The sequence below is a fragment of the Chlorocebus sabaeus genome, chromosome 23 (assembly GCF_047675955.1).
Source record: "Chlorocebus sabaeus isolate Y175 chromosome 23, mChlSab1.0.hap1, whole genome shotgun sequence".
Lineage (NCBI taxonomy): Eukaryota > Metazoa > Chordata > Mammalia > Primates > Cercopithecidae > Chlorocebus > Chlorocebus sabaeus.
Genome location: NC_132926.1, coordinates 45102344 through 45129539, shown reverse-complemented (window position 1 = coordinate 45129539; position 27196 = coordinate 45102344). Strand labels below are relative to the sequence as shown.

The window sequence follows — 27196 nt, the reverse complement described above, 5'->3', positions numbered from 1 at the left end:
GCCCTTTAAATCCAAGCAGTCTGAACATTAATGGCAAAACAAGCCAGGTGCCTGCCTCTGTTCCCCACTCTTCTCTTCTGCAATCCCCTAAGGAGATCCATGAGATGGAATCCAAATCAACTCAGACAATAATTTCTTTTTTATTTCCCTGGGGGAGAAGAAGTTGTTTTCTTAAAGAATTATTTGTTTCCACAATGGAAAGTGTATGCACTAAAATAATAACACTTAGCTCAATACTCGGGATATTGAGTCTACTGTAGACATGCCCCAGATTTAAAACTCATCGTTTTTCAGAATCAAAGGTGCCATGCAATCTCAGGTTGTTCCACAAACTGGATTTCTAGGGCTAGTTGTATTTTTCTGGAATACCAATGATAAAAATGAATGTCTGTTGCTATATAGAAAGCATGCTTCTAAGCACTTTGTACTTAATTTTCTCATTGAATCCTTGTAACAGTCCTATGAAATGGTGCTATATCATTTCCACGGTACAGATGAACAGATGAAAAAAATAAGACTCCAGGTCATACAATTGTAGAATGGAGATTCAGACCCCAGCAAACTTAATCCAGAATCTACATATTCTCAGTGACTCCTCTGCTAGCCTTCTGCCTGATCTTCCTGTCCTGAGGCCATCCAGTTGGCCTAGAGTGTCATGTTTAGGGATGGGCAGTGCAAGGGGGGCCTGATGGGGTCAGTTGCCCACAGCCTGGTCATTAAGTTTCTATGTGCATCACTAGGAACCCTTTCTTAGTGAAATGTAGAATACGGTAAAGTACACCCACTCTTTTTTTTTTTTTTTTTTTTTTTTTGAGACGGAGTCTCACTCTATTGCCCAGGCTGGAGTGCAGTGGCACAATCTCAGCTCTCTGCAAGCTCCGCCTCCCAGGTTCACGCCATTCTCCTACCTCAGCCTCCCAAGTGGCTGGGACTACAGGCGCCCATCACCATGCCCGGCTAATTTTTTGTATTTTTAGTAGAGATGGGGTTTCACCATGTTAGCCAGGATGGTCTCTATCTTCTGACCTCGTGATCCACCCATCTCAGCCTCCCAAAGTGCTGGGATTACAGATGTGAGCCACCACACCCAGCCGTGTACCCACTCTTTTTAAAGCAGCATCTTTGCAGAAAAGTCTTCACTGTCCAGAAGCCAGTAAAATAAGTACAGCATCTCCTCCTCTGAGCTCTCTTATAACCCGATGCTTCCCCTCATTGTCCATGCTTGTTAATCAGACTATTAGCTCCCTTAGGGGAAAGACGGTCTTGTGCCCTTCAGCAGCCTCAGGCATGACAGGCATATAGTGCTCAATTAAAAAAAAAAAAATGTTGGGAGGAGTTTTCTAGCTATTGTAAACTCTATTGCTTTAAACATAAAATCTTCCCATTTTTAAATTTATTCAATATCTTAGAACACATTTTAAAATACCCCCCCTTTTTTTTTTTTTTCAGAAGAGAGGCTATGGGACATAACGTGGCCCCTTGTTTGACCGAATGTCATGATTATCAGTAGTCTTTGACGATGCTGTCCTCAGGGGCTGCTGAATGAGAGAAGATAATTTACTTTGGCACTACCCAGCTCTACGCTTTTGTATATAATATTTTACATACTATGCATCAATTTTATAGGATATCGATATTTTAATACATAAGGCAAGAGGAGTTTACTGCTGACTGGTCAGCAAAAAGAAGTGCCAATCTGGTTGGGCAGTAGTGAAAAAGTCAAGCCCAGCCCACCCCACCACTACTAGAAAATGGGTGCCTGCATCTTGACATCTGTGGCTGCCTGTCACGCAGGGGAAAGGAGAGCAGCCCTTCTTGTGGCCACAAGAGTGCAGGACCAAGCAGGGTTCCAGGGTTTCCCTTTCAGAACTCCTAGACTCAAATGCAGCTCACTCCTCTGGCCTTCTAGGCTAACCAAGCATCATTCTTTAACATTCCCTTCACTCCAGTTGCTTCAGGATATCAAACCTAAAAGCCTCTTAGGGGACTCAAAGGTCTTTTGGAGAAATCTCCAGAGACTGGAGGCTGCAAGCAGCTGCTCTCCTCACATCAATCTACTCTTTGTTGAAAGGTTGTTCAGAAAACCCAAGGGTCAGGCTGCTCCTAGTGGATCCAGGGGAAAAATATCTTATTTTGCTTTTCCAACAGACCCAGCCACCAAGAACCACTTTGGGGACACTTAAAAGCTATTTTTTCCTTAAGGTAAAAGATCCCAACTATTAAAATAATTGTCCCTTGGATTGATGTTCTCCACTGATATCTCTATGAGCAGCCAAAAATAACTAAAAATTAAGGAGATCACTTTTGTTTTGGCTGAAAAACAGATGCTAGTCAAACTCAGAATCTCAACAGTTGCTACTCTAACTTCTTACTTACTACATTCAATCCAGGAGCATTACTTTCAGAAATTCCAAACAAGCATGGGATCAGGTGAAATGCTGTTTTAAATGATGTGTTTTTATATTTTGACCAAATAATATCAGAATGGCTAAATAGAAAAGGCTGTGGCCAAACTACATATATCAAATAATTGTGTTTAGTAATCTATTCTGTGCTCATTAGCCACAGTGTGGAGTAGCCTATCCCTAACTGCCTTTGAATTAAGGCATCAAAGAGACTCCATCGACGTGCAAATGTGAGGACCCACTCTCAGTGTTCTCTGCAACTTATGACAAAGCTGAGTATGGTCTCTGCCAACCCATCACCTAATGCTGGGGGGAGGCTCCTTGAGCAATTTGCATGTTATGGATGGGGAGAGGGGACACCTATCTGGGAGTTTCTGTGGAAGACAATGTGCAGTCTGACTATTGTACAAAAAGACATAGCACCAAATATGTTTGCTACAGTGTTACTTCTATTAGCCTAACATGGGCAACAACCTCAGTGTCCCAAAATAAAGATCAAATTAAGTAAATTGTTCTCTCCACAAACTGGGATTCTGTGTAGCTATCAGCAGAATACAATTCACAACATGAAAAGATGGTCACATTTCTACATGGTAAACTATCATAAAACAGTCTGGAAAGTATGATCCAAACTTTGTAATTATAAACACACACACAGTTTCATATATGACACCGAAGAAAACCTCAAAGTAGGTACCACAGCATGCTTACGGTCATTAAAATAGTGAGATTATATATTTTTTTCAAAATGTCTATACTAAACATTTTTTAATCCAACTTTTTTGAGATTGGGACATAAAGTCAAAGTATATATTTAAGGTAGTGGGTGTTTCTCACCCCCAAATGACATTGCTAACCCTAAATCACTGTCTAATAAATTGAGGAAACGTGATATTTAAAATGAAATAAATGAGCAAAAGTAAAATGGCCTTACTGCCTTGGGCTGTGTTGGAGCTGGTGGGCTTGATGACTCTGTTCGCGTCCTCGTGAAGAGCTCCAAACCAGTCCTTCAGCCGGGAGGCAAGGTTCCGCAACTCCTTGTCTGTGCAGGCTAGAGAAAAGCAAACAGAACAGACAATGGGTCTGGGGGCTTTCTGCCTTCTGTGTGTAGGGCTACTGGCAAAGCCATGTTCAAAGCAAACCTTTCTATCCAACCATGATATAACTGTTACTTCACGTGGAAAACACCCCAAAGATGCTGTTAGCACAAAGAGTGGGACAAAAAAAGAGCCTAGACCCCCAGGACAAGCAGCCATTGTTCAGAACTTGAATTTAGATGGCCTCTGTGCTGTGAAAGCAGGCTGCGACAGTCTCATAATTGTGCAGCATCCTCCGATGACGATCACAGATCACTTTTGCTAACCGCATGAAGCTTGCTCTTGCAGTTTTGCCAGAGTAGATTACATTTTCCACTAAACTCATGTCAAGAGATTAACACCTAGGCACAGCTAATGCTCTTAGAGAGAGGCTGCTTAGGACACCAAAAGATCCTATTAATAGCAGACTCCCAATTTTGTTTTAGCCCAAGGTTTGGTTTTGGGGATTGGGCCTGTTTTGCTAGCCTTCCAATGGTCTCATTCTTGACTTTCCACTCTAAACAAATGGATGCCTTCTCCATGAAAGAGTCCTTTCAGCCCATCTATAACTATTTAGCTCATTTCTTAGGGTAAGACAGAATCACTGGGGCAGACACTCCTGAGAACAAGAAAATCCAGACAGATGGATGGGTGGGCAGGTGAGTAGGTAGGTGCAAGCTATTTGAAGGTCTTGTAGAGTGCTAAAACTTGAGGAAAGAAATCCCAAAGGATTAAAAATGGTGCAGAGAAAGGAGTTGACTTTCCCTAGCCCCTCCCTCTTCCCTCAGGGCATACACTAATTCTTGGTACTGAGAAAACCTGCAAAGGGTCCAGGCAGTAGGCCCCTACCAAGACCCAGAGAACCCAGCAATGTGTTTGGGGCCTTTAGCATCTGGAGAGACAAATTAAAGATCTGAGGAGCCAAAATTCCAATGAGTAAAAAGGGACAAAGAACAGAACCCCACATCTGTAATTTCTCCCAAATTCTAAAGCTACAGGAGCAGGCTGCTAAGCAGTTAAGCACAAATGCTGTTACAAGGCACAGTCAAGTTCTGAATATCTCATGGTGCTGAAGAGACACAGATTAGGGCTCAGAACCTACCAGTGCAGAGGGAGCCTGGGGGAATCCCTGGGGTCTTCATTGGAAGCCATAGGGACAGTGATGAAAAAGGAGTAGACACAGTCTCACCAAAACTCCAAGCTAGCCTTCAATCAATGCAGGCCCTGATTGAATTAAGGTGATCAACCCCCATCGGCCTGCCTTGCAAAGGACAAGGTGAAACTTCTCCAGAAGAAAATAATACCATGCAGATCCTGTCCTCATTTTTCGCATCCACATGTGCTTATCAAGCAAGCCCATTTCTCACCCTAGGGCTTGACGGAGAACCCAGCTTCCCAGAGCTCAGGCAGAAAAGGTCTTTCTCCTACCTCCATATTAAAAGAAAGGTGACCAGGCCCTGACTGGGTCTCTGCAACCTGAGGACTCTCATTTACGACACTGCCTTCTGTCCAGGTAGGATCCAGACTCTACACTCTGCAAAGCATGGAATGATTGAGTGTCCAGTGTTTATACCCCAGTTTTTAATGACCTTAAAACACTGCCTTGCTTTTAATAACCAGGGTTTGGCTGTATTTTAAAACACCAGCCAGGAAACAGCACTGAGAAATGTCTCGACAGGCAGCAAAGAATAACTTCTCAGGAGTCACGCTGGCTGGAATGAATCCCAGCTTTGCCACTCACTGGCTGGGTGACCTCAGACAAGTCAGTGAGCCTCCAGCACCTCGGCTTCCTTATCTGTAAAACTTGGGATAATATGGTTATATAACTATAAATCAGACAATGTATATAAAGTTCTTAGCAAAGTACATGATATATGGTAATTACTCAGTATGTGCCACCTATGATTTTGATTATTATTGCTATCGCTATTTTTAAACTAAAGAGTTATAGTTAACATTAGGGCTAGCATCACAGCATTCAGAAAACCAACAACAAATCCACCTACACACAACTGGCTTTAGCCACATAGGAAATAAGTAAAAATAGATGCTTGTGTTATCTAGTAAGCTGCCATTAGCCATATATGGCTATTTACATTAATTAAAATTTAGGCCAGGTGTGGTGGCTCACGCCTGTAATCTCAGCACTTTGGGAGGCAGTGGATCACCTGAGGTCAGGAGGTCTAGACCAGCCTGGCCAGCATGGTAAAACCCTGTCTCTGCTCAAAATACAAAATTAGCCAGTCATGGTGGTGCATGCCTGTGATCCCAGCTACTTGGGAGGCTGAGGCAAGAGAATCGCTTGAACCTGGGAGGCAGAGGTTGTGGTGAGCTGAGATTGTGCCTCTGCACTCCAGCCTAGGCAACAAGAGCAGAAACTCAGTCTCAAAAATAAAAATTTTAAAAAATCTAATAGTTCCTCAGTTGCACCACTGCATTCAACAGCCCCACACAGCTAGTGACCTCCACACTGGACAGCACAGATGCAGAATCTTACCATCACAGCAGGCTGTCGTGCTGGGCAGCACTGAATCAGGTTAGCGATCATTTTGGGCTAACTTTCTGGAGCATCATCATGATATTCTGCTATCCAAGTTTGTTCCCATACTTCTTCCCTTCAGCTGTTTAAGATGAGCTGAGAAAGAAGATAAGCCCCCACAAACCAGGAACCAGAATCTCTTGCTAAGTCATGCTCCCAAATAGTAGGGAAGGTAGTTATTGTTATGAAGGTGGAGAATCTTGGCTTAGCCCAGATGCCAAGGCAGATTCTCAGGAGCAGGCCCTCCCGACACGCTTATTGGCCCCAACTCAGAACCCTGTGAACCTAGCTGTTCACTTTTCTGACACTGTCCTGCTCTAAGCAGGAGAGAATGTGGCCCGTTTTTCTAAGGGAAATAGGTTGTGCACTCCATAGTCAATTTAACATTTGAAAATGGGAAATTAATAGCCTCTATTTTTTCTCTATTGCCATGCACACCATCTATTCTAAATGTTCTCTGAACACAGAAAATTGCCAAGTCAACGTGCAGAAGAAATCTCATGCTTCAAGATAAATTAGTCAGTCGTGTTTAACTAAATCCTGACAGATGTGCAGGTAATCTGTATCCTTACGAGACTGCTGGATTTTCCACAGGCTCCCCAAAGTACACAAGCCTTGGATGTCTGATAGGATCAGGCACTGGAATGCTGAAAGAATGAATCTGTCACTCAGGGACAAGTCCACTAGCAGGGAGCCACTGGCGTGGGTGGAGAGAAATCAGAAACCCAAAATGGAGAGAGGAGGCTCTCAATTACTGGGCCCTGTTCATTCACAGCATCTTCAACCAAATGGTCCTTATGAGAAGAAAGTCAGGCACAGATTGCCTGGAGCTTGATACATCCCAAAGAAGGAAATAATCAAAGGTAACAGCCTGCAGAGGGCTATTTGTTCAGATTTGGTATTCTAGCCACAACACACAGGCCGGTGATGGGAGAAAAGTGCCCGCCTTTTAAAGTGCTCATCACCGCCCCCAATAAAGGTGTGAGTGGAGGACTGAAGCTGTCAGAAGTGGGGACCTGGAGGACACATCCCACACACGTAGTACATTCCTAGGGAAAAGTAATGTTTGTGGGGTGAAAAATATAGTCATATATCCCCCTGCTATTCTGGTGCCATTCTGGCATTCTACCCTGCGGCAATCCCTGCAATTTCTAGAGAGGGGTCCTGGCGAGAGGAGCATGGCACTTGGGCTACCAGTATCAGACTCTTCAGAGGAAAAGACAGTGCTTTCTTGGGAGAGGATTTGGATTAATCACGAAGACCAACACCTGCTTTTTTGTGCTCTCCTTACCCTCCTGGGTGGACACATGCCAGCTAGCCCTCTAATTCTCCCATTTTCAATTACATTCCCTCCACCCTCCATTCTGGTTTCAGCTTGCTTTTCATTGCTCTTGTGCTCCCAAGTTCTCTCCTCAGCATCCTACTGAGAGGTGAAGCCAGCTAGACTTCCTGAGTCGAGTGGGGACTTGGAGAACTTTTCTGTCTTACAAGAGGATTGTAAAATGCACCAATCAGCGCTCTGTAGCTAGCAAGGGGATTGTAAAATGCACCAATCAGTGCTCTGTAAAAATGTACCAATCAGCACTCTGTAGCTAGCAAGGGGATTGTAAAATGCACCAATTGGCAGGATCCTAAAAGTCGCCTATCACAGGGAGGATTGAAAAAAGGACACTCTGATGGGACAGAAACAGAACATGGGAGGGGACAAATAAAGGAATAAAAGCTGGCCAACCCAGCCAGCAGCAGCAACCCACTCAGTTCCCCTTCCACACTGTGGAAGCTTTGTTCTTTTGCTCTTAACAATAAACCTTGCTACTACTCACTCTTTGGGTCCATGCCATCTTTAAGAGTTGTAACACTCACCGCAAAGGTCCATGGCTTCATTCTTGAAGTCAGCGAGACCACGAATCCAATGGAAGGAACCAACTCCAGACACACTACTTCTCAATGATGTTTCCCCACTTGCCCTCCTGTTTCTACAGGTTGTGACGTATCATTTTTACACAATCTCCATCTGCTCCAACAGGGCTGGTGTGTGAGCCACGTCTCTGGAATCCACTCCCTGGCCTCATATCTGCTTCTTCCCATTGTCAGAAAATAGTACCAGCAGATACTCATATTCTCAGGGCAAACACTTGGGAATTGTCCTGGTTCACAGTGAAAAAGTTCACTCCTTCTTATCTCCACTGCCTCTATTCTAGTCTCCAATGCTACCACTACCTCCCACCAGGATAACTGGAACAGGCTCCTAATCGGTCTCCCATCTTGTCCCCTCCCCACCATGTTCCCTTCTCCATCCAGCAGCCAAAGTGATCTTTCTAAAACGGACATTTGATCAAGTCACCCTCCTGCTTGAGACACGTCAGAGGCTCCAGTTATTCTGTAGGTTAAGTCCAAACTCCATAATGTGAGCTAAATGGCCTGCAGGACACACTCACTGAAAAACCGAATCTCTCTTCTATATCTATTCCTCCTCAACCTTCATGCTCTGGCCTTACTGCCCTTCCGACACGCTCTTCCACTGGGAAACAAACACCTCTTCCCACTGCCTTTGTAATGCCAATTCCTCCATCAGATCTCGGCTTTAGAGTGACATTTTCTTAGAGGACTTCCCTACTCCTCAAACTTGAGTTTTCCCTTTTCTGTGCTCCTAATGCCTTGTTTCTCTGATGACATTCATAACACCCATCTCATTCAGTGCCCATTTCTCCCCTAGATCATAACAACATAAAACATGCCCTGACTCTGCCCAGCACTGAGGACCCAGCATCTAACACAGTCAGTTCCTGGAATGAAGAAAGTTCTCAATACACACCTACTGACTGAATACAATCACCCTTTTACTGCCTTTTGTAAACTTCAATTTTTCCATCTGCAAAATGGTGTAATAAAACTTAGCTCATAGCATCACTACATGGAATACGATGAGACAATATTAGTAAAACATAGCTCACAGCTACTGGCATATAGCAGGAACTCAATAAATTTATATTCCCCTTCTCATATCTCAACTGTCTGCATAATATGTTAGAATTTTATGGTTATGCTTTTTTTAAGCCTGAGGAGATGCTTGTGATATAAAGAATATCACATCTCTCCTTATTTTACAGGTGGGTCAGTAGAAGTCCAAGAAATACAGGTTGCAATATCTGTCTGCTGTGGATAAGTTCCAGGATTGGGAGATTGGTCTGACTTCCCCACACCTGTATTCTTAGCACTTGCTCTAAGGTGGTATGTAATAGTTGTTCAAAAATATATTTATCACCGTAAGTATATTTTAAATGAATGAACAATAGATCACAGACTCCCAGCGTCAAATAGCTATTAAGTGGAAGAGACAGGATTTGAATCGGGCTGTCATCTTGCTGGGCCATCCCCATATGCAGGACTTACTTCCTGGGTATGTTGGTCTTGTGGGCAGCGAATACTAACCTAACAATTCATATACTTCATCCACACTCTGGGTTGAAAAAAATCAAAATGTCAGGCCTTGCCTTGTGTAGGAGGCTCTTCCAATGATGCAGGTGAGGTAGCTAGCTGAGCAATATAGGATAGAGGGAAAGCAAGTAGGCTCTCGCCTTTGTCAGCTTTGGTGTGAGAACAATGGTCTTTTGGAAGAACTGCAAACAGCCTGCTGCCTGTGTCACATGTGGCCACTGGGGCTTCATTAGAGAAAAGTATAGTGCCATTGCACATTACTCCAAAATGTGGAAAAAGACAGCTCCCTCCCCCAGGAAAGCACAGCACTCAGGCAGAGAAGGGCCCAGGTAATTTGGTGCTCTCCCGGTGGACTTTTCCTGTCTGTTTGGAAAATATGAACAAAATGCAATAAGCAAGTGTAAATAAGGCACATTCAGTCTCCATGGAAAGTACATAGCCCTGGGAAGAAAATGTGATCGCTCTCCACCTGGCCACCTTTGCCCCCTCCACCCAAGGCATGGAGCTTTAAAGGGCTTTAAGCTAGACTGGATTTGAATGCAGACAGTGTTAAAACAAAGCTTGGAGTGCAGCATGAGGAACGCAGCTGATGGGAGGGAGAAGGAGGCACTGTTGCCAATACTGTAGCACAGAGAAGCTGCTCCAGGGTTACTGCAGCCTTGGTGGGGTTGTAAGGGGGAAGGGGAGATCTAAGTTATTAGTATTTGCTTATGTGGCAGTTAGACTCCCCAGACAGTAGTCTTTGGAGGAAAGAGGGATTGCTTCTTACCTGGATGAGTGCCAGTGGTCTGGCTCTGCCTGTACCCTGGGACCCCATTGTCCCCTTCTCCCTAGCCCCTGTGTCTTCCCTCAGACAAAGCCAGGGGCTAGTGAAGAGCTAGTGAGGAAGTTTCAAAACAGGTATTGGTTTTGAAAGTGGAGAGATAGGAGCTAGGAAATCCAAGTGTCTTTGAAAAATGCTCCCAAAGGCTATAACTGGCGTTCCATGCTGGTCTCAGCTCATTGATGACTTCAGGGGCTGAATGACAGTCTAAAAAGCCCTTTCTGAGGATTTGACAAAAATGGGAAGACAAGGAAACAATCAGTGGGATAAAAAACATTTGGGAGATGAGATAAAAATGGAAAGGGAGACAGGATAGAAATCCTTTATTCAAAGCTATAGTGTTACTATCTAATAGAGTAAGAAGTAGCGAGCAAGTGTGAGTGAGCGTGTCTCTGTTAGAAATCCTAACTGAAGCCACATTTGAACACCCAATTGGGGATGTCCGAAAATGGCAAATCTGACACACAGGCATCAGAGAATATCTGTAAACCTCTGCTGGAGAACCAATTACTGGTATATTCTTGTAATGCATGAAATCTTTCAGCTAAAGAACCAAAGGATAAAAATAACCCTACCTTACTCCTCCCCTTCTGTCACAGGACCAGCCCCCCTCTCTCAGGCAAACCTCACCAATGCAATCTCAGGGCTTTAGCAGAAGTGAATATGAAGACAATCAGAATTTAATTTAAACTTTAGTGCCTCCAAAGGTGATTAAGGAGTTGGGCGAAACTCAAGTTCTCTTTGGGAGCAGGCTGGGAGGCCTCTCAGAAATGGAGACCTGATGCTGATTCTTTCAAACTAATCTCCTTCAGCCCTCCTAGGTGCTGTTGTGAATAATTACTTAATCAGAGCAGCCCTGGATCAATGTGCTCAGAGTGTTTGCAATTAGTAGCTCCTGTAGAAGGTCCAGCTGAGCCTTCCTTAGAGCAGAGATGAGTTGAGATGAAATAATACTTTCCAGAGTCTGGGTTCAAGCAAACACAAGGGTGCCTTCCTGAACTGCCTTGCCTGGGTTGGGTCTTTTCCCTGCATCATGGTGTTCTCAGGCTGCTGGACGCCTTCAACAGCAAGTGTCTGTCTCCCAGTACAGGACGGTAGGCTCCTCCTCACCAACAGGGACCAGGTCCCTCCTGTCATTCAATATCTAAGCAAAGAGAAGGTGCCCCAGTGCTGGAAAAAACGTGTAGGAACACCAAGGAGAAGATGCTGCATGCCATGGGAGCATGAATGTGGAGAAAGAGTGAGTCTACAATTCCCTTAGGAACATGGGCCCCAATAAACTTGAATGCAAACAGGTGAAGGTTGATTCTGCTTCACACAGTCATTCTGCCTTAAAAGCTTAAAAGCATGGCGGCTCGTGCCTATAATCCCAGCACTTTGGGAGACCGAATCACTTGAGGTCAGGAGTTTGAGACCAGCCTGGCCAACATGGTGAAACCCTGTCTCTACTAAAAACACAAAAATCATCTGGGCGTGGTGGCAGGCGCCTGTAATCCCAGCTACTGTGAAGGCTGAGTTTACAGTGAGCCAAGATCATGCCACTGCACTCCAGCCTAGAAGACAAAGGGAAACTCCATCTCAAAAAATAAATAAAAGATAAAAACAAAAAGTAGACTCTGGAGTCAGACAGGGCTGAATGCAGATCCCAGTGGTGCCATCCTCACTGAGACTATGGACATGTTACTTTTTCATCTTCAGTTTCCTCATCTCTAGAATGAAGGTGATAACAGAACTAGTATTAGGATCACGGGGAGAATGAAACTATAATAGAATGCACTTAAGTGCTCAGCACCAGGCTTGCCGTGTGGTAGCGCCAGGCCATACTCAGTAGCTGTTGGCTGTGATCTGATTTGTGTTTGTGGACCCAGAACAGCATAGTGATCCATCAAATAGAAAAGTATGGGAATCAAGATCATGCATGTGATGTTTTCACATGAAACCACCACATGAAGCCATCCAGCAAGATAGGAATCTTTTCTACTGCTTTTCAGAGAAGGTGGATGATATCTCCCAAGTCCTACAGATGGTAAACGGCAAAACTAGAATTCAAGCCCAGCTCTCTCAACTAGAGGTTCACTCATCTGCTCATCTGTGACAACCCCATTTTCCCCAAAGGCATCTGTGTCTGCTCTTCCACTAGGCATGCTGAGCACCTCTTCCACAAGATATAGATCATGCACTTGAGTGCAAGGTTGGGACCGACACTCCCTCAGACTTCCAGCTCTCACAGCCCTCAGTGTACAAGTTATTGCTCTTCACACAAGCTCCTGCTCTTCTCTGATCCCCTGCTTTTTCATCTGTAAAATGGGAATAATGATTGTGGTGAGCATTTTGCTTTCAAATACTGACAGGCAGCCACTATTTAGTCTCTTCCAAGGATCATCAGAGGCTGGGAACACTTACCCTTGAGAGGCTGATAGATAATAGGCTCCTTGCCACAAGCAGTTTTGTAATAGAAAATACAATAGGAGCTTACTGAGGGGATTTAAAAAACATATACAAGGTGGATTGCCTTTCTAATTGGAGATCATCTAACACAGATCTTTGAGCCAGGTTATGCCTGCTCAAATTAAATTGCGTTATATGTAATTCCAGCTTTTACTTTTCACTGCCTAAAACATCAATATATATGCGTGTTCTCTTATCCTTAGAGAATGCATCATTTTATGTAAAAACAGGCATGAGCAAAGGAATTAGGTGTCATTATTCAGGAACTTGCTAATAAAGTCTTTAAAAAGCAATCTTTGGAAGAGTTTAAAATACTGACATTAAATTTGGAAAAAGATGAGTTATACTAATTAATGGTACAATCTACAAGCAAAGATGGATAAATTTCCCTATTAAACCCATTAAGACTATTCTAGGTAAGCTGATTTGAGGAGACTTTAATGTTTCCCTTGATTCTAATGATAATCTTTCATGTGGAAAAAGAAACACATTTAGAACTTGTATAACATCTGTAAATGTGCATGAGTGGAATAACGCTTATTTTTTTTCTCCCTGAATAATCTAGATCAGGGAAGTTAGCTAGATGAAATAAGCTTTTAAGGCTTCTGATAAAATCCACAGCCATTTTCACGCTCTGGGCCAAAACAAAAAAAAATTATTGAATATGTAAAATATTGGTTTAAAATCCAAGTCTGGCTTTAATTGTGTTCCCTAGCCAGTGGGTGAGCATTTTCCTACATGGGAGACCTGAAATCGATTAGCAGCATCATACCAGCAGTTTTACTGAAGGATTTCATGGCCAACCAGACTTTTTAGGCCCTCAACTAATAAAGACTAAGCTGCAGAAACGACAACTGCTGTTCTCACCTAAAATCAGCAATGGCAAATGCTCTGAGATGGGGGTGCAAAACAGGCTCAACCTGGACTACTGAGAGAGTCGTTGTGGGGAGGGGAAGAACAGAGTCCTGGGAAAGGGGCTAGGTGATGTTGCCTAATTCCTTCATGGGCTTTCCCACTGTGGAGAGCCAGACTGAGTGTCTGAGAGTCATTTTGCCTTTTGTTAATGTATAAGCTCAACTGGCCAATAGCAGTCAGTGAAGGCTTCCTGGAGAAGGCAAGAATTGAGCTGAGGCTCATATGCAGGGAGGACTTAGGAAGAAGACATTCTAGGCAGGCCTTAGAAATAATGAGGAGCCCACTTTGAATAAAGTGATTTTTTAATGCTCTGCTCAAATTAAATATACCATTTCTAAATCATCAACGTATATAAAATCATAAGTTGGGGCCAGGTGCAGTGGCCCATGCCTGTAGTCCCAGCACTTTAGAAGGCTGAGGAGGGTAGATCACGTGAGGCCAGGAGTTCGAGACTAGCCTGGCCAACATAGTGAAACTTTGTCTCTACTCAAAATACAAAAAATTAGCCAGGCATGGTGGCACACGCCTGTAATCCCAGCTACTCAGGAGGCTGAGGCAGGAGAATTGCTTGAACCCAAGAGGCGGAGGTTGCAGTGAGCCAATATGGCGCCACTGCACTCCAGCCTGGGTGACAGAATGAGACTCCATCTCAAAAATAAATAAATCATAAGTTGTATAAATATGCATATATGTTCTGCACATCTGTTTAAGCTATTCCACTATATTTCATAATATACATGCATATATACATCTCAAGGGATGACTTCTGACAAAAGTAGCACTGCTTGTTCCAGGGCTGATATATGAACTTATATCTGTAAGAGGTTGTTGACAGAAGATGCCTTTTTAGGGTATATACAAGTCTGTATTTCTAATGAGCAATTTGTGTCCAGTTTGATCTGCTCAAATTCAAAAACCAAATCCAGGTATTATTGAAAAATTTTAGTTTCTATATTTTTCAATCCCAAAAGTATCAAAATATGCGTATATGTTTTTACACTTAAACAACTTAAATTGTTATTTAATGGAGCAAAAAGCCACAATTGGTAGAGAACCAATCTTGGGACTTGAGATCAGATCCTGAAGGTGATAGGAATCTTAGGAGGTGTCTGGAACCTGGGAATGGCTCTTTCATTTGGGAATGGGAGGAGAATATCGGTATACTTTCATTCACAGATTACATGGGGAGGATCAGGCATAGACTTAAAATAAATGCAGAGAACCATGAGTTCCTCTTAATTCCCCCCACTACTCCACCATTGCCCTGGTTTAGAGTGGATGGTGCCATGGGGATATGTGCTGATGGAAGCGTGGTAGCATTGACTCTTTCTTGCAACAAAGGTCCAGCAACATCTACAGGGGTGCCAGAGTATAAGGTAAGATGGTGGACATTGAGCTGGAGTTGAAAATTCCCACTTGGAATTGAGACCAGAACAGAATAATCCTGGAGATGCCTGGACCAGATGCAGCAGGATACCTGCATTATAGTGCTTCCAGTGAACAAGCTGATGAAGGAGGAAGATAGATAAATGGGGATCTAGAGACAAACTACCTCTTGAAACCATAAAGGCATTTTAGGCTATTCCAAATCCTGCTTGTTTGGGTGTATGGCTTACTACTCTTCTCACCCTTCAGGTCATGCAACTCTCTCAATCATCTCCCCTTCTCCTGAGGGCATGATTAGGTATAGTGACTTGGCATGAAAAGTAGCTGGCATTCAAGCCTCAAGTGACCTCCTCTGGGCTCAGAGAGGATCATGTGACTAGCACAGTGATGAAATGTTTGCTATTATTATTATCTCTATTTCTAGTAAAACTGCTGTATTTGATCTAAATTGCCTATTTAGAGATCCAGTATCTAACAACGCAGCATGACATAGCTAGTAATTTCTCTCTTCCCCTCCTGAATGTCATATGTAAACAACAATGTACCCAGGAAGAAAACCCTAAATTTTATTTTCAGTAAAACTAGGAGATATATCCCCAGGCTTGAACAGTACAACAGAAGCCACGCAGATGGAAGTTTAAAGGTTCAGGTGGACCAATAAAAACACAATGACCCAGCAAAAATAGACTTCCTATAGGCAAAGAGCTCCTTCTGAAGTGATAGACTTCTTGTTCAGCAAGAACTAAGGGATCTGGAAGAAAGGAGAGTGCACAGATTAAACAGAAGCTGCACAGGAAAGTAAAACAAGGGAAGGAAGAAAAGAGCAAAGTGGCCTAGAGGCAGCAGATCTCGGAAAGGGTCTACAAAATTATTTTTCCTGTAAGCAAGAGGCTCACCATAAAGTACAACTTGGGTCTGGCAAAAAAAAAAATTAGAGAGAGAGTGAGCACAGCTGATAAGAGAAACCCTGGACCTGATCTGTTTCATAGAAACAGAAAAGACAGGACCATACAGAGGAGCCATTTTTATAGGGGGCCATCTGTCACTGGTAAATCCCTGAAGCAAGTGCCTTTGCAGTGTGAATCTATAAAGATAGCCTGGTTCTTCCCCTTCCATCTGCAGGGCGTCCTTTTGAATAGGTAGGCCAGTAACATCTAACTTATTCCAATAATAGCTTTTTTTAAGGGGCTGGCAAGTTGATTTTTAAAATGAGTTGCAAAAGAGCAGCATTGCATCTATGTTCTAGGTTTTGAAAGAAAGAAAAATAGTAAAACTTACCACAGAACACTTAGCAGAAAGATGGAAAAGATGAGCATGTAGGCCAAGTGTAAAATCATGGATTAAAATGAAACAATCTTTGCCCATGCCTATGTCCTGAATGGTACTACCTAGGTTTTCCTCTAGGATTTTTATGGTATTAGGTCTAACATTTAAGTCTCTAATCCATCTTGAATTAATTTTCGTATAAGGAGTAAGGAAAGGATCCAGTTTCAGCTTTCTACTTATGGCTAGCCAGTTTTCCCAGCACCATTTATTAAATAGGGAATCCTTTCCCCATTTCTTGTTTCTCTCAGGTTTGTCAAAGATCAGATGGCTGTAGATGTGTGGTATTATTTCTGAGGACTCTGTTCTGTTCCATTGGTCTATATCTCTGTTTTGGTACCAGTACCATGCTGTTTTGGTTACTGTAGCCTTGTAGTATAGTTTGAAGTCAGGTAGCGTGATGCCTCCAGCTTTGTTCTTTTGACTTAGGATTGTCTTGGAGATGCGGGCTCTTTTTTGGTTCCATATGAACTTTAAAGCAGTTTTTTCCAATTCTGTGAAGAAGCTCATTGGTAGCTTGATGGGGATGGCATTGAATCTATAAATTACCTTGGGCAGTATGACCCAGCCATCCCATTACTGGGTATATACCCAAAGGATTATAAATTATGCTGCTATAAGGACACCTGCACACGTATGTTTATTGCAGCACTATTCACAATAGCAAAGACTTGGAATCAACCCAAATGTCCATCAGTGACAGATTGGATTAAGAAAATGTGGCACATATACACCATGGAATACTATGCAGCCATAAAAAAGGATGAGTTTGTGTCCTTTGTAGGGACATGGATGCAGCTGGAAACCATCATTCTTAGCAAACTATCACAAGAACAGAAAACCAAACACCGCATGTTCTCACTCGTAGGTGGGAACTGAACAATGAGATCACTTGGACTCGGGAAGGGGAACATCACACACCGGGGCCTATCATGGGGAGGGGGGAGGGGGGGAGGGATTGCATTGGGAGTTATACCTGATGTAAATGACGAGTTAATGGGTGCAGCACACCAACATGGCACAAGTATACATATGTAGCAAACCTGCACGTTGTGCACATGTACCCTACAACTTGAAGTTTAATAATAAGAAATAAATTTAAAAAATAAATAAATAAAATAAAATAAAATAAAATAAAATAAAATGAAACAATCATCTTTGTAAAGAAAGACAACAAAGCAGTATTCAAGAACTCAGGGGAGAGATAAGAAGTCAATGAGGAAATGGCATGGAAGCATTTAGAACCTAGGGGAAAATGAAGCCAAAGTGGAGAAGCACAAGGGAGAACAGACACTGTGGAAAAATACAAGAGAGAAGGATGCCAGAAATGAGAAGAGTGAACAATATAAAGAGGAAATAAAGAAGGAATTACAGAAGGTTACAGAGTAACATACAACTAGAGAGAAGAGGCAAAGGAAACCCTATATGTGGATAACTGAAGCCTCTGAAGAAACAAAAGACAACAATGAAACAGGACATAACTTAAAATACAATTCATTAAACCACTCCAGAAATAAGGGTTGAATTTACATGTTTAAAAGGCACAGCATAAGCTAGGGAAAATGGACCAAGAATGGTCAATACTAAGATCTACCTAAATAGAGTTGCTGGGTTTTAAAAGTGAAGAAATATCAGGTTTGTCAAAGATCAGATGGTTGTAGATGTGTGGTGTTATTTCTGAGGCCTCTGTTCTGTTCCATTGGTCTATATGTCTGTTTTGGTACCAGTAACATGCTGTTTTGGTTACCGTAACCTTGTAGTATAGTTTGAAGTCAGGTAGCATGATGCTCCCAGCTTTGTTCTTTTTGCTTAGGATTGTCGTGGCTATATGGGGTCCTTTTTGGTTCCATATGAAATTTAAAGTAGTTTTTTTCTAATTCTATGAAGAAAGTCATTGGTAGCTTGATGGGGATGGCACTGAATCTATAAATTACTTTGGGCAGTATGGCTATTTTCACGATATTTGTTCTTCTTATCCATGAGCATGGAATGTTCTTCCATTTGTTTGTGTCCTCTCTTAATCCCTTGAGCAGAGGTTTATAGTTCTCCTTGAAGAGATACTTCACATCCCTTGTAAGTTGTATTCCTGGGTATTTTATTCTCTTTGTAGCAATTGTGAATGGGAGTTTGCTCATGATTTGGCTATTATTGTATATTTGAATGCTTGTGATTTTTGCACATTGATTTTGTATCCTGTGACTTTGCTGAAGTTGCTTATCAGCTTAAGGAGATTTGGGGATGAGATGATGGGGTTTTCTAAATATACAATCATGTCATCTGCAGACAGACAGTTTGACTTCCTCTCTGCCTATTTGAATACCCTTTTTTTCTTTCTCTTGCCTAATTGCCTGGGCAGAATTTCCAATACTGTGTTGAATACAAGTGGTGAGATAGGGCATCCTTGTCTTATGCCAGTTTCCAAAGGGAATGCTTCCAGCTTTTGCCCATTCAGTATATTTTCTGTGGGTTTGTCATAAATAGCTCTCACTATTTTGAGATATGTTCCATCAATACCTAGTTTATTGAGTGCTTTTAGTATGAAGTGTTGTTGAATTTTATTTAAGGCCTTTTCTGCATCTATTGAGACAATCATGTGGTTTTTGTCACTGGTTCTCTTTATGTGATGGATTATGTTTATTGATTTGCATATGTTGAACCACCAAAAACAAGCAGTGGGGAAAGGATTCCCTATTTAATAAATGGTTTTGGGAAAACTGGCTAGCCATACTCAGAAAGCTGGACCCTTTTCTTATACCTTATACAAAAATTAACTCAAAATGAATTAAAGATTTAAACGTAAGACCTAAAACCATAAAAATCCTAGAAGAAAACCTAGGCAATACCATTCAGGACATAGGCATGGGCAAAGACTTCATGGCTAAAACATCAAAAGCAATTGCAACAAAAGCCAAAATTGACAACTGGGATCTAATTAAACCGAAGAGCTTCTGCTCAGCAAAAAAAAAAAAAAAAAAAAAAAAAAAAAAAACAAAACCAAAAACAAACAACAACAACAACAAAAAAACCTATCATCAGAGTGAATGGGAAATCTACAGAATGGGAGAAAATGTTTGCAATCTATCAATCTGACAAAGGGCTAATATCCAGCATCTAAAAGAAACATAAACAAATTTATGAGGAAAAACCCCATTAAAAAGTCGGCAAAGGATATGAACAGACAGTTTTCAAAGGAAGACATTTATGTGGCCAAAAAACATATGAAAAAAGCTCATCATCACTGGTCATTAGAGAAATGCAAATCAAAACCATAATGAGATACCATCTCATGCCAGTTAGAATGGCGCTCATTAAAAAGTCAGGAAACAAAAGATGCTGGAGAGGATGTGGAGAAACAGGAACACTTTTACACTGTTGGTGGGAGTGTAAATTAATTCAATCATTGTGAAAGATAATTTGGCAATTCCTCAAGGATTTAGAACTAGAAATACCATTTGACCCAGCAATCTCATTACTGAGTATATACCCAAAGTATAAATCATTCTACTATAAAGACACAGGCACATGTATGTTTATTGTGGCACTATTCACAATAGCAAAGACTTGGAACCAACCCAAATGTCCATCAGTGATAGACTGGAAAAGAAAATGTGTCACATATACACCACGGAATACTATGCAGCCATCAAAAACGATGAGTTCATGTCCTTTGCGGGGACATGGATGAAGCTGGAAACCATCATTCTCAGCAAACTAACACAGGAACAGAAAACCAGACACTGTATGTTCTCACTCATAAGTGGGAGTTGGAAAATGGGAACAGGGAAGGCAACATCACACACTGGGGCTTATCGGGGGGTGGGGGGCAAGGGGAAGGATAGCATTAGGAGAAATACCTAATGTAGATGACAGGTTGATGGGTGCAGCCAACCACCATGGCACATGTATACCTGTTCCATACATGTATCCCAGAACTTAAAGTATATATATATATATATATATATATATATATATATATATATATGAATGAAGTATTTTTTATTTATATATATATACACACACACACACACACACACATATCCACACAGTAGCAGAAAAGATATCCAAGTAACTTATGAGAGAAAAAAGGAATAAGTCTGTCCTCAGATTTCACCACAGCAATATTCAAAGGAGGAAGTCAATAGAACATTATCCTTAAAACAGCCAAGAAAAGAAAGTTGAACCAAGGATTTTACATCAAACTGTGCTCTCTATCAATCATAAATACTACAGAAAACCAGTTCTGTACAGTTAACCAGGAACTATTGTTCTCATGAGCCCTTCCAAAGGAAATACTAGAGAACTCTAGACAACTATGGAGACTGGAGTGACAGATAAGAAGGCAAATGCTACATGTCCTGACAATGATGAAATGATACAAACAACAACAACAAAGAGGGGAAGGGAAGAAGAAGATGCAAAGTACAACAAGTTTACTGATTGCCTTAAACATAATAGTTGGAGTCAAATGACAGAATTAGAAGCTGAGTAATATAAGATTGAACATATTTCACTGAACAAAGGCTAAACCCTAAGAGGATGATCATATCAACTATGATCGAGTGTCAGGAGAAATGAAGAGGAGGCTAAACTGGGGGAGAAGGGAAGAGAGAGAAGAAACATATTAATTTTATCACACTGTTTTTAGTGAGAACATTCTTGAATATCAGAAGAATGATACACACACATGCCCTACGACACAATATTTAAAAACATAAAGGAAAATATGGAAAAATAACAGAGCTGACAGTACTAAACATAACTTTTTACTTCAATAAATCTAAATGAGTTAAAATTCACCTCTCAAAAGAATAAGATTTTATTTTCAGACCAGGTCACAAAGAGAAGCCTAACTCTATATTGAGTTTTATAAGAAATATAACAATGGCAAAGTGATTCAGAAAGGTTGCTAGATATTTTGACCCCAAAATTTCACTTTGGTACTAACACCTACGGATATGCATGTAAATACATTAGAAGTTGCATGTATAAGGCTATCCATAACAGCATTATTTGAAATAGCAAAAGGCTGGAAACATTCAAATGTCCATGGTTAAATCAATTATAGTATATCCACCAGTGGAAAACTATAAAGCTACTTGTATGAGATGCAAAGATCTCCAAGAGAAGTCAACTTAAAGTGCAGAATAGTGTATATTCTATGCTATATATGTGTTAAAAGGGAGAGAGATAATCTGCATTTGCATTTGCTTCTATGTGCATCAAGAGCCTCTTCAAGCATACACAGAATATAAATACATATAAGTGAGTGAGCAAAGGCAGTGCAGGGTAGTAGCCCTGAGGTGGGAGAAAGCTTGAGTGAAATGAACGTAAGAGACTTGTTAGCTATAACTCAAGACAGTTTGCACCAATTCATTTGTTCTCATGGTACAAACTAACATTTTTCTTTTAAACCAAAAGGGAGAAAATAATTCCTAAATGCAGGATTTTTTAATCAACACAATCTGTGTGCTGTTCTCCCTTCTGCCCTGTGACCTTGGGCAGGTCTAAATTCAATTCCAGCACTCCCTAAGTCAGACACTCTGGGGGATACAAAGATGATTAAGATACAGCCCTTGCCTGGTGCTTGGTCTCCCCTCTCCTAATTTGTAAAAGGAGAATGCTTTCCCTCCACTGTGTTGGTGGAATTTTAACAAGGAAGACACAGGCCCTCTCTCTCTCAGAATCCTCCTTCCTGGAGAACCAAGGTTTCGTTCAAATATGTGTTCACCTGGGGAATCTTCTCCCAACACGCATCCAAGAAGAGTCTACTTCCCCCTCCGTGGGGTGTCCCCAGCGCCCTATTCATGCAGTTCCACTTTTCCATGCCGTATCACAACCTGCTGTCTCTTTTGGACTCTGATGTCAGACGCAGTAAGAATTCTGCAGTAGTCACATCTATACTCACCCGAGTTCCCAGTAGAGCACCTGGCCAAAAGTCGGCATCAATATGTGTTTACAGGAGGTATGAAGGGAAGAATGTGAATACTTAGGTGAAAACGCTGCTCCAATTACCGTAAGAGCACCAGGAATAAACATGCCAAACAGGTCAGGGCCAGCATGTACCTTTGAGGATGTTATGGAGAGATAGAGCCACCATGGAGAGGGATAACTTCCAGCCAAACAGAAAATGGACTTGAGGGGAAGAGAGGGGCAGGGAGAAATGCATGTGTGTGGGACACTATGATGTAGCATAGATAAAAGGACATACATTGTCTCAGTGAAGCCTCAGGATGCCCTGGGAGGGTGACACTATGATCTCTACTACACACCTGAGAATACCAAGGTCCCTAAACAGGCTAGGGGGCTTGCTCACTCCAGCCTCCAGCTCTCTCGCCAGCACACACATGAAGGCCAAAGTGAGCATTTGACACCAGGACAAAATAACTCAAATCTGTGCTCTTAACTTCACCCATGCCGACTAATTTATGAAAAATATGACCTAATTCTTCTACCACAGATATCACGCCAACATCCCTTGCCTGAGAACAGGAATTACCAGGTTCCTATGCCAAAATTGGGTCTCTGGGTTTATAGATTGTTGCTATCCCACCCTGATAACACCTCAAACCTCAGCTTAGCTTGGCAGCAGCCTGAGGTCCCTGGAATGTCATTTTCATGTTTCTTCACCTATCGTGATTAAGGGATGCTAGAACGATTGCACACCTGGCTTGTTTTGCACTGGCTTCTCATTCCTGTCTAGATAGTTAACACTAAGTAATTTAGTTTATCTGTGTCTCCACAAGCTTACTTGAAAACCATGGAATGCTGCTTACAGAAAATTAAGCTTCATTTTCTTTAAGCATCCAGCCAATAGCGCAGCAGGAGATGGTGATTTGGAGGTAACTGACTTATGCATATGTAAACATGATGCATTTAGCAAATTATATAGACTTCACACTTCACAGCATTGGAGAAAACAAAGATACCTTCCAAAGAAACTTTAGTGCAATCGAGTCATTCTGAAAGGAATACAGAATTACTGGTTTGTGAGAATAGTTGAGCTCGGATATGAATGGAAAATAATGGTTTATAATGTGGAGCACAGGCACAAACAAGAATTTGAACAGGGTTAATTTTAGGTGGTATTACGGCATCTCTAAGGACTCCCAGGAATTATACCCCATAACGTGTCTAGAGATTAAATTCATGGTGTGATGAGGTTGTACGTTTCAGACTGAATTCCACAGTGACTCCTCATGCTTTATACAATTTCCCAGGATGTTTTTCTCCTGAAGCCCAGAGACAGAATTCTAGACATGCCTTGTGTTCACAAAGCATTGCAATGGTTAAAGCATCCCTGAAATTTACTACATACCTTTTCCATTCTCCACCAGGTCCTGTTGCCTCAGTCCCATCTACTGCATCAGCAATAAATTGCACTGATAATGTAATTAAAAATATCACCCCAGAAGAGTAACCTTATAAGGCACCGTTACAGACTTTAAAACTCCTAGACAAGTCAAATTAGAGTACTTGGGTGTAAGTAGTTTCCAATTTGTAGACCAAAGTCAAGATGGTTCATTTGTCTGCGGGTGCTGCACCTAAGGGGTCCACTAGCTTGCAGTGCTCAAACTGCCAACAGTTGACTGCAAGGGTCCAAGTGGCACCAGTGCAGTTCAGCTTGTCGTGTTCATCAACAACACCAGGAGTCCCGAGAGCTGCCACATATTAAACACCTACTGTTGTCAATAACCATGTTAGCACTTTGCCTTCATGTATTGCTTTTTTCATTTAATCCTGGAGAAAATCCACTGAAATTATTATTTCAAGTGACTTTTATCCAGCTGCCACTGACTGCTTGTTGTAGGACAGGTACTAGACACCCAAATGTGATCTCATTGAATCAGCACACAAACTCTCCATGAGGCAGGGATTTTAATTCATATCTGTTTTCCAGACTGTGAACCTGAAGAAGTTCTAAAGCATGTCTAAGTCGAGGAGCTAATAAGTGGTAGAACTGGGAGTCACATTCAGATCATGGCCACAGTCATGTCTGTCCTGTTGTATCCTGCATTCTCACCATTTAAAGAGGTTCTAATTGCCAGAAAATGAGGATGAGCTGAAAAAAGCAGCACTTTGGGCATGCAGAGATTATGTTGGTCTCGGTACATAATTCTTCCCTTTCTTCTCCCTGCCATCCTCCTCCACAAACACAATTCCAAGTGACAGACTCATTAATTCTCACAACTCTTTGAGGCAGGCACTATTATCATTCCCATTTTATAGCTGTGGAGACTGAGGTTTGGGGAAGTGACATAACCAACTCAAATTCAGTGAAATATATAGTAGGGTCAAAGTTTGCTCCAAGGCTGTCTGATTCCAGGTCCCATCCCCTCAGCCAGAAGGTTCTATAACAGTTAATCTAATAATTAAAGGCATGTTTCTGATGATCCAAGAGCTAATTCTTATTAGGGTTCTGCCTCAAGATGAGGGACAAACACTGAAAATTATGACCCATTAGATTTTCTGTAAGACTTAAGTCAAATAAGCACAGGTGGGTGCAAAGATGTTGCTGTACTCTTACAACTATAAGGCTTATCACAGAAAAAATAACCTAGAAATAATGTCTAATATTAGGGGTTAAATTGTGGTTCATAAATATGTTGGAAAACTAAGAAGGCATTAAAAATTATGCCAAAGGATAATACTATGACATGGAAAATGTTTATGATACATGAAATGAAAAAAAGCAGCTTACAAAAGCATCTATGGTTTGACCTCACTTTTGTAACATGAAATGAATAATGTAGATGTGTGGAGTGAATAGGAGGGAGAAAGGGAGAAAGAAAGAGAGAGAGGGAGAAAGAAAGAGAGAGAGAGAGAAAAAGAGACAGGGGAAGGTATATAATAAAAGGTTAACAATGGGTCTGTTGCATGAGACAAGCATGGTTCTTTTTCACCTTTTGCCTATAGATGTTTTCTAATTTTCTACAATTAACATTGTATCCATCATTTTGTGACTTTTTTTAAAGTTTCTTTTTGGCCTAAGATCTTGAATATATGTGGTATAAGACAAAAACACTCCAATGAGACTCAGAAAAGATTGCTAGAGGTCAGAACAACTTATCTCAGAGTCTCGAGTATATGGATATTTCCTGAAAAGTCTTTCATGGTAACATTCGCTTGGCAAACTTACTTTGTTGACTTGGACTGCAGCCTCGTGTTAAAGAGTTTATTTAAATTTGCTTAACCTGGAGGTTCCCCAATTTACATGACCACACATTTTTTGTGTGCAGGACATAATTGGTAGCTTGCAGCTCTGAGGAACCCAGTCTGGGAACTGTTTGCCTAGAAAACATTTTTTTATTCATATCTACGATCTATGTGTAGTCCAAATGCCCACCTCTCCCTCCAGAAATTCTCATTCTCTAACACCTGTGAAACTAATGAATTTTTCCTCTCTGCATCCCCCGTAAATACTTTCAGAATTCAACTAAATGCAGAAATATTTGTACTCTCTCTAGACATGGGATACCTGGATCTATAGACATAAATTCCAGTCAAAATACTTTGTGAAATATGAAATGCTTCTCTTTTCACTGCATCTACTGCTAGTATTGCTAAGAGTGTTATCACCAGGAGTTACAGTTTTTTTGAGAGCTTGCCTTGGGAGCTGGGTCAGCAGAGATCTGCAGGTAGTGGAAACAGTGGGGCGCATCAGGGTAGCAGAGATGGCTCTGACTATCTCCTTCCTTGTTGATATAGTTTGGATATTTGTCCTCGCCCAAATCTATGTTGAATTGCAATCCCCAGTGCTGACAACGGGGCCTGGTGGGAGGTGTTTGGATCATGGAGGTATATCCCTCATGGCTTTGGGCTGTCTTCATGATATGGACTTCTTGCAAGATCTGGTCATTTAAAAGTGTGTGGCACCTCTCTTCTCCCTCCTCCCACACCCCCGCTTCTCTTGATTTATTCTCTTTTTTCCATGGGATATGCTTGATCCCACTTCATCTTCCATCATGAGTAAAATGCTTTCCGAAGCCTCCCCAGAAGCAAATGCCAGCACTATGCTTCCTGTATAGCCCACAGAACCATGAGCCAAGTAAACCTCTTTCTCTATAAATTACCCAGTCTCAGAGGTACTTCTTTATAGCAATGCAAAAACAGCCTAAGACACTCACTGAGCCTATTTTCCTTGGCCATGTGGTCCCAAGTGGGGCTATGGCCTAAAGACATTCAGGTTCACACACATATCCTTGCTAGTCCAGGAGTGGAAATCTTACGGCATCAAGATTTGGAGTTTTGTTTTAAAAGTGCCCTTAGACATAATTTACAAGCTAGTTAAGCCTGCTATGCCCAGATTGTAAGTATCCAGGATAGAGGAAGAAGAGAGAGACCCTTGTGGGTCTCTCAGATCTATCTGCAAGAGGGACTTTCTGTGTCAATATACCTGAGCTTATCACCCATAATGGAATATGTACATAGCTAAGACTCATTAATCCAATTTTCTATCTCAAGGGATATTAGAATCCTGACAAGAACAAATTCCTGAGAGGGTCAGCATATATCATCTTGTATTTGGTTTGTTTTGTTTTTTTAATCTTGTGTAATGATGTGAAAACCCCCAATGACTCCAGCAGAAACCACCCATTTATCTGACAGTCTGTACACAGTGGGGGTCTTACCGAGAAAACTTGGCAGGGTGAACACACAAAGGTCAAGCCCATTTGGAGGTGACTTCTCCAGAATAGGCAGATTCTTTCCTGTGAAACTAATTCAAAAAGTGTCTTTGGGTAAAAGCAAATTCTGAAACCTCATTTTTCTACTTTTGCCAAGAGGTGGCTTAAGTAGCTGTGGAGAAGAATTTGTAGCATGGTTATCACATTAGTCTTGGGAAAGT

The 27196-nt window shown here is 41.6% G+C and overlaps 1 protein-coding gene across 1 annotated transcript in view; it reads right to left on the bottom strand.

Annotated features, from left to right (window-relative positions):
- SPOCK1 (SPARC (osteonectin), cwcv and kazal like domains proteoglycan 1) overlaps positions 1-27196 on the bottom strand; it is a 515600-nt gene that overhangs the window by 13977 nt on the left and 474427 nt on the right. Inside the window, exon 7 of the mRNA XM_008014545.3 lies at positions 3340-3456. Within this exon, the coding sequence (XP_008012736.2) occupies positions 3340-3456 (117 nt within the window). The remainder of the gene's footprint in view (positions 1-3339; positions 3457-27196) is intronic.